Source organism: Oenanthe melanoleuca, chromosome Z, assembly GCF_029582105.1.
Source record: "Oenanthe melanoleuca isolate GR-GAL-2019-014 chromosome Z, OMel1.0, whole genome shotgun sequence".
NCBI lineage: Eukaryota > Metazoa > Chordata > Aves > Passeriformes > Muscicapidae > Oenanthe > Oenanthe melanoleuca.
In genome coordinates, this window is record NC_079362.1 from 42,891,253 (window position 1) to 42,899,759 (window position 8,507).

Here is an 8,507-nt window from a genome sequence, read left to right on the forward strand (position 1 = left end):
GCTGTTGGGATTTAGTTGTTTGGGTTATTGTTTTTGTTCGCTGGAGCTCGTCACAAAAGAAGACCTGTTCTCTCGGCTTTCTTGAATGTCTGCGGCGCACTGAAGCCCTTGCCCTTTTCTGAGTGAAAAGGTAAATCTAAGGCTACCAAAGCAGCAACAATCCCTGTCTCCAGGCGCGAGCAGGGGGTGCGAGGTGCAGGTGAGAGAGTCGGCGTGTGGCAGGTGGGGCACAACAGTCACAGCTGTCACAGCGCCCTCCATCGAAGAAACTGCAGGACAGGCCAGACCCAGCTGCCCTCGGAGAGCCGAGCAGGACGAAACCCGCGGCCTGCAGCAAAGGGCACGGCGGTGCCAGTGAGAGCGACAGCGGCCCTCAGGGCTCGCAGGGCACTGCAAGCGCCGCCCGCCCCTCTCCCGCCGGTACCGCCACCCAGCCCCGCCCCGCTCCTGCCGGTACCGCCACCCAGCTCCGCCCTGCCCCGCCGGTACCGCCACCCAGCTCCGCCCCGCCCCGCCGGTACCGCCACCCAGCTCCGCCCTGCCCCGCCGGTACCGCCACCCAGCTCCGCCCCGCCCCGCCGGTACCGCCACCCAGCTCCGCCCCGCTCCCGCCGGGACCATCACCCAGCCCCGCCCCGCTCCCCTGGCCGGTACCGCCACCCAGCCCCGCCCCGCCCCGCCGGTACCGCCACCCAGCTCCGCCCCGCTCCTGCCGGTACCGCCACCCAGCTCCGCCCCGCTCCCCTGGCCGGTACCGCCGCCCAGCCCCGCCCCGCCCCGCCGGTACCATCACCCAACTCCGCCCCTCACCCGCCGGGACCATCACCCAGCTCCGCCCCGCTCCCGCCGGTACCGCCACCCAGCTCCGCCCCGCTCCTGCCGGGACCGCCACCCAGCCCCGCCCCGCCCTGCCCCGCCGGGACCGCCACCCAGCTCCGCCCCTCTCCCGCCGGGACCATCACCCAGCCCCGCCCCGCCCCGCCGGTACCATCACCCAGCTCCGCCCCTCTCCCGCCGGGACCATCACCCAGCTCCGCCCCGCTCCCCTGACGGGGGAGGGCACACTGGGCATGCGGCACGGGCGCGTCCACTCCGGAGGGTGGGCGGGAGCCGCCGGAGCATAGTGTGGATCGCAGGCTGGAGCGCGCCGGCCCGTTCCTCCCCTGTCGTTGGTAGCGCCCCGTGAGGGGGCGGTGGCGAGCGGCGCGGCGGCGCGGCGGGCCCGGGGCGCCGGTGTCTCAGCGCGGGGCCATGAGGCACCTGCCGTACTTCTGCCGCGGGGAGGTGGTGAAGGGCTTCGGCAGGGGCTCCAAGGAGCTGGGCATCCCCACCGGTGAGCGGGCGCGGAGGGCACGCCCTCCCGGGACAACACGCGCGGGTGTCCGCGGGGCTGGGCCCAGCCGTGGGGTTGGGGGTCCGCGCCGGGCGCCGGCAGCGCTCCCGCCGGGGAAACGCTGGCCCCGGCGTTCTGCCGCCGGTCGCTGTCGCGCCCCTCGAGCGGAGCCGTGCTGCGCTCCTGCCAAGCAGCGCTGTGACTAAGCTCGCCTGACCTCGGCGAACGCCCGGCTGCCCTGCACAGCTGCGCTATTGTCATGACTTGGCGCTTTCCCAGAACGGCGCTGCCTTGTTACCTACCCCCCCCGTTTTCCTGACGCTTTTTTTTACCCTTCTCTCACGCTGCCTAGAGTCTTGCACCTCCCCTCGTGTTATTCCCTCCAACCTAGTCTGTAAAGAGGTTTCCCTGGATCTTGATGTTTGTTCCTTTTCTCATCTCATGATCGCCACGATGTAGATAAGTGTCACGTTCTCGGTGCAGTGCTGTGGCAGTCTGGGAAATACCCCTTCCTGTAAACCTCCCGTAGGTATAAGAAAGGGAGTAGGCATTGGGAATCCCTGCAAAGAAGAAAGTTTAAAGGAAGTAAAGCGGTATTTGAAACAGAGCAGGTGCGATTGGCTTACAGACAATATATTTTTCCTATTGCCCATCTTTGTTTCAGTTGTCTAAATGCACACAGATGAATACTGCAAGAGAATTTTGACCTTACTGAAACAGACACTGAAGTCAGTAGTCATATTGCACTGCGTCTAACAGACATGAAACTTTATAAGACCACTCTTGTGGTGCTGGACTTCTGACATCTGTTTCTGAGAACGTGTCACATTTTTCTCTTGATTGTTTACAAACAATGTGTCGGTATTAGGGAATAGGGAAAGAAAGCTGTTACTTACTATCTGTGAGCTTTGAAAAAATTTGGTAACCGTCTATTCTTTCAAATCAGTTTGGTATCTTGCATGAATAAATCTATTCAGCTGGGAATTAGAGGTAGGATAGTAATTTTGAGAGAAGGTTAAATTCAGTTTAAAGGAAATTTTATTTTACTATATATATATATTCTCCAAAGGAAATCTCAAATCCACAGATGCCTCTGAAAGGGAACTTGTCCAAAATTGACAGATGACTAAACAATTATCACATTTGCTTCTACATAGTTTATTTAATCAGTAAATATTTCACTAATAAAAAGTTCTGAGATGCTATTTTATAGTGCAGAAGAAAGTTGATTTTTTTCCTCTCATTTTTCATCATAGTAAAACTGTGGTAATTGTCCTAAGAACGAGATGTGTTCTGGCTCTATGTATGATGCATTTATTAGTTATTATTGTGGAAGAGAAAGAAAAGTATACAGTACAGTGTGTGTTTATGTAGATGTAATAACTCTGGTATTGCCACAGTGACTGAACTTTATGAAGCTGTTTTATTCTTTGCCAATGGTATGTTGAATTATTCTCACCATCACCAGTGATATGTTTGTAAATAGTACATAGGCAGAGTTTGGCTTTTATGTATTTGAAGATTCTCTTATATACTTGGTTTACACAAAGTCACTCACACTTTATAAAATTTTTACAGCTAACTTTTCTGAGCAAGTAGTTGAAAGCTTTCCATCTGATATCCCTACTGGTATATACTATGGATGGGCCTGTGTTGGAAATGGAGATGTGCATAAAATGGTTTTGAGCATAGGATGGAATCCCTTCTATAAGAATATTAAGAAATCAGTGGTAAGATTTTTGCTTTTTGTGGGATTTTTATTGTAATAAAAGACTGGATGAATTTTAACAAGATTCTCAAAATTTGATTGATGAATAATACCTAGAAATTTGTGTGCCATTAGAAATGCATTTGTTATCTATATAATATTTATATGCTGTTAAGAATATACTCTCTGTAGCCAGAGAGTATGCACATGAAGTTGAATAAAGTTTTTCTTTCTTCTATTCCACCATTTCTTAACTCCTTCCAAAATTAAAGTACTTGAAATGATGGTTGCTTGACTTGCTGATAGCAAATTAAGCATAAACCTGGTAAATGCATTGAATTTACCAGTTATGATAGCCCCTAGCATAAGCTGGAACATAGTAATAATCTTGTTCTCTGCTATATATCTATGTTTCAGATAGGAGATGCTGGGGCAGCTTAATGTATAATGATGTTTTAATTAATTCTTCTTTTACAGAATTCATACATGAGATGCTGCAGCTTAATGTACAGAATAAGTTTTAGAAGGCTTATAAGGATGTAAGGATGGAGAAGTTAAAATCCTGAGCTGTGACAGCTATGGGTTTTTTTGCTGTCATGTGCTGGTGTTTTTCCTGAGTCTTGCAGAGCTCTAATCCCTACTTCTAAGTGTTTGTCTTAGGCAAATGTATACTTTAAATTTTTTTTTCAGATAACTTTTCTTAACTTTTCTGAGCAAGTAGTTAAAAGCTTCTGAAATGATAGCTCTGCTGGTCAATACTATGGATTGGCCTATTTTGGAGATGAAGACGTGCATGAAAATGTTCTGAGTGTCACGTGGAACTGTGTCTTAGTCTGGACTTGTTCTTCAATTTTATAATCAGATCCATTAGGAGATAGTTGTAAATGCTCTCCTTGAGCCAACTACTTCTATCAAAGTCTTCATAGCTATTTGGTGTATTTACTTGTTGATGAAACATTAACATTTTCTGCCTTAGAAGTCTTACCTCTGAGAAATTTTGAAGCATTTCTCATGATGTCTGGGGGTATGGGTTTTGTTTTTTTTATAATTGTGGCTTTTTGCTGTTTTGGTGCTTTTTGTTGTTGTTGTTGGTTTGGTTTTTTTTCTTTTTACTCTTTAAGGGAGTAATTTTTTAAATTCCATGCAGAGTGCAGTTCTACTTCCTAATACAAACTAAAGCCCCAGTATTTTAATTTTGGATTATACATGCTATACTAAATGTCCCTTTTATTTTTTATCTGTTGAGGAGAATTTGAATATTGGGTATTAGGCCTACATGCTTACAGAGAGGGAAATAAACTCTTAAGTTCATAATAATTGTTCACTTACTTCTCTCCTTTAGGAAACACACATTATCCACACCTTCAAAGAAGACTTCTATGGAGAAATTCTTAGTATAGTCATAACTGGATACATTCGACCAGAAAAAAACTTTGATTCCTTAGGTCAGTACTGGAAGTCTCCCTCAAACTAGTTTCTTTTTTGCCTTACTTAAGCAGGTTCTGTGTCTTCACTGTACCTCCTTCCATCATGAGATGTTTTAATGGTTAACCTTTGAAAATGTTTCTGTTATTTAAAAACAAAAAACCATACCCCCACATCTTCTTATGGATCACCCTAAAAACCTGCGCTTTTCTTTCACTTGTCAGGAGTAATGTTAAAATCATGGGCTGCTCATAAAAGTCAATTTCTTCTTAAAATGCAGTTTTGTTAGTATTGAAACAGAGATGCTAAGGTATGTTTTGGCAAATGGAGAGGATAGTACTGGTAATGGGTAAAAATGCAACTTGTTAAGCATGTTAAAAAAATACATTTTAGAAGCAGAGAATTCTCCCTTTCAAATCACATAATTATTCTGCTTCTGTGATTGTGGTTTGATATTTATTGATCTTGTTTTGCAGTGTCTTATTTTCACTTGTTACTGTGTTCACAATACAAACCAACTTTTAAATATCCCTATTCTTACCTTCTTCAGATGCACTCATTTCAGCAATTCAAGAAGACATTGAAGAAGCAAAAAGACAGCTGGATCTACCAGAACATCTTAAACTTAAAGAAGATAACTTTTTTCATCTGCCAGAAGGCAAAATAGTAAACAACCGCTGAGAAAACCTATAAAGCCTTTTTTTCTTTTTCTTTTTTTTTTTTTTTTTTAATTTTGTTTTCTTATTTTCTTTCCTGAGCTTTTGTATTTGCACTGCTCTGATAGATACATTTCTGTCATATGTCTGTTTGGTGACTGAGATCAGAACCAACCATACAAGATGATTTCAGTTTTCTTTTCAGTCATCATTAGACCAGTCACACAAAAGAACTAGAAGATTGTTGTAGTTAGTTAGATACTGTAGATTGTTGTAGATAAACTATGTATCCTAAAGTTATCAGTTCTTGAGAGATCTGAGTACATTTAGAACATGACCAAAGTTAATTGTAACCCTAAGTTGTGGTTAGCTCATTTAATGAAGAGTGTCTGGTTTTAACATAATGTAATTTCAGCTTCCTTTCCCATTTTTTGAGTCATTCTTAGATCTGGGTTTTAGCTTAGAAACTGTTGGTATTGATTGACTCAGAAAATCTCTGTAGTTAGATATGATTAGATAACAATAGCAAGATTAATTCCCTATAGTTCTTGTTTTTTGTATACGCAGCTGTTGTGATTGATGCTGTAACTTTAATTGAAATTATTTATTTTAAGTTTATTTGAAGTGGAAGAAATTGCTGTTGCTCACTTTGTTGCTAGAATCTGAGCTATGCTTCTTCACACTTGACTGAACATATGATAACACATGATTTGTGTACTTAAATTCTGACGTGTTTCAGTTAATTTCAAAAAGAGAATAAAAGTGTGGAAGCTGATCAGCTTTAAGGTTCAGGGGCAAAAGATGCAGAAACAATGTAACAAGACTTCTGCTCATTGCACCTTAAAGGAAAATTGATAGTGAGATACAAATTTGCATTTTATGTGCTGCTGGTATTTTTCATAGGAAAATCTTGAGGTTTTTTACTGCATGGTTAATAAAACATCTGACTTCACGGTTGGCATTGTTGTAAGGCACAGAAAAATCTCATCAACACTCTGCACTAAGTGCAGGTAAGAGCCAAGATTTTGGCAGACCAAGTAAATGAATACACAAATGAAAGTCTTTGGGGATTTATTGCATAATATATCAATGCTGTAGTGAATATTGGTTATTTTTTACAAGTAGTTGCAGACAGTCTTACTCTGAAATGTGGGGATACAAGTGAGGATTGGACTAGATGATCTCTGAAGATCTCTTACAATCCTAACTATTCTGTAATAGGTAAGTGAGAGGAATACTGTGAGAGTTGATGGTAATTCAAAAAATGGTTTGAAAAAAGTATGTAATATGTGATTCAGTATCTGTTTTTCCTCACATAAACTTTTCTATCCCTTGGTGAATGGAAGTAGGTTTGCTACAGTGACTGTTGCATTAATGACTTTTTGACATCACCCTGTGATGAAATTCAAAGTCCTTATTTAAATATGTCTCAGCTGTGATTCTCTGTCTGAACTATGATGTTTGATATGGAACGCACAATTTCTGTAGTGAAATTTGATTAATTTACTCCTTGTCCTATCCTATTGTAATCCTACTTTTCACTCTAGAATTTAAGAGAGTTTTAGCAAGGTAGCTGTTTGGGTGTTTGTGGCAGGTGCTGTCAAGATGGTAGTTTTGCTTTAAATTTTAGGCAGTATTGTGGGCTATTATTAGGGAAGAGATCTTTAGGAAATCAGGAGAAAACTTGATTTTGCTTAAATGAATTGTTCACCACTGCTGTTGATGGCAGAGACAGATACAATACATTTGGGTAAGAGACATGGGACAATATGCTTTCTTTTAAAGGGGAAGAGAAATAATTTAGTAAGTTTTTTACTATATAACATGTTGGAAACTATTTCTAAAAAGTCTGTAAAAGAATTGTCTTGCAAGATTGGTGATTAGAATTTTTAAAAGGAGAGATGAAAGGATAATTTTTTTTATTTTTTTTTTGCTAAGAGTTTATGCATTCTTCAGATTGTCGTAACATTAAAATCATATATTTTACTAGTACTTTTAGAGAATAAATAGAAGCCACACTACTCAACAGAGTATTTTGTCAACGATAGATTGTGGTTCATCATGGTACTGTAGCTAAACACTCATAAAGCTGCCTTTAAAATTGATTTTTGTGAGTAATGTCTTGGATCTGTTGTGAAAACTATGGTGCCTTAAGCTGGTTCTGAATAATACTTTTCTGTATCTGCTAATAAATGCCGCTATCAAAAATTCAATTCACTATTTGGTTATAGAGCTGCTGTGATAGAGAACAGTACCTAAGGAAAAACTTGAAAGACTTAGTTTGCTCTCAAATCCTAGCTGAGGTATGATATATGAATACACTGGACTAAGAAACTGCTCTTTATGTGTTTGTCTTCAAAGAGTGTGTTAGTACATCCATTTGGCTGAGTGTACCTGACCATATTATTTAAGAGGAAATGTTATACATCACTCTTTAAGCTCAGTGCATAATTCATCGCAGAGTATAAACTTTATTAAGGGTTATATTTTTGTATTATGTACAAGTAGCTGTATTTTGGTTGATGTTGTTGCACTGTACCATTACTAAAGGAACTGTAATTGACAAAGTTATCCTTGTCTTGGATTTCCTTTCCTTTGCCACTCCTAGCAATGTTGCTTATCTCAGTTTTAGGCAAAGTTTTATGGGGGTGACTGCCTTATTTTGAACTTTCTAATCTTCATATGATTTTGTATTCCTCTTTGTTGCTGAAGGTGCAATGATTTAATCCCAAGTGGGTTCCAAGGAACACTCTCAAAGTTACAGTGTGATCATGAGGTCTTCAGGAGTATCCAACACAAAAAAAATCCACTTAAGAATTATGGCCTAAAAGTTAGTCCTTCTCGCAATTAATTCCTTTGTAAAGATAAATCTTAAGTACAGCTCTAAAGCTGTTTATTATCAAAAATGTGAAAGACTATTCTCTTAGTCATCTGTCCATACTGACAACAAATAACAGCACTTTCATGCACTTGTGTGTAAAGATTTTGTTCTTCATAGCAAGATACTATAAAGAGCATCCTCTTCTGTAGTATTATGTATCCAGCAATGGTAAAAAAATTGCTTTGGTGTTTCCCTTTAAGGTAGATTAGCCACTGAGTACTCTTTATTCCCTTTGGCATAGTTTGAAACTGCTGAACCACTTCAAAAGGTGAGTGGAGAATTTCTGATGTAAATGTGCTCTGCTTATTTCAGTTCTCTGTAGCCCAAGAAGATCGTAAAGAAGACAGAAAAGAAGTCCTTTTTGCCAGTGTACTTCTGGACTATATTTCACTTTGCAACAAATTCAGATCTCTGTTTGTGATGAAACACTATTTAAACCACTGGAATTAGATTAGATGTAAATGATGTATAGAATATTTCTGATATTTTTCATACAAATGAGGA

General features: G+C 41.7%; 1 protein-coding gene across 1 annotated transcript; it reads left to right on the forward strand.

Annotated features, from left to right (window-relative positions):
• Positions 1-992: 992 nt before the first annotated feature.
• RFK (riboflavin kinase) lies at positions 993-7,693 on the forward strand. Its single transcript, XM_056513631.1, has 4 exons — positions 993-1,333; positions 2,912-3,063; positions 4,384-4,486; positions 5,017-7,693. Exons 1-4 carry the CDS (start codon positions 1,252-1,254, stop codon positions 5,145-5,147), a joined length of 468 nt encoding a protein of 155 aa, XP_056369606.1. The 5' UTR covers positions 993-1,251; the 3' UTR covers positions 5,148-7,693.
• Positions 7,694-8,507: the final 814 nt, after the last annotated feature.

Excerpts from the sequence above, each read along its gene's own strand:
- RFK (XM_056513631.1), top strand. The coding sequence starts at position 1,252 with ATGAGGCACCTGCCGTACTTCTGCCGCGGGGAGGTGGTGAAGGGCTTC. Across the intron at positions 1,334-2,911 it reads GGAGCTGGGCATCCCCACCG|CTAACTTTTCTGAGCAAGTA; the intron begins GTGAGCGGGCGC and ends AAATTTTTACAG. Across the intron at positions 3,064-4,383 it reads AGAATATTAAGAAATCAGTG|GAAACACACATTATCCACAC; the intron begins GTAAGATTTTTG and ends TCTCTCCTTTAG.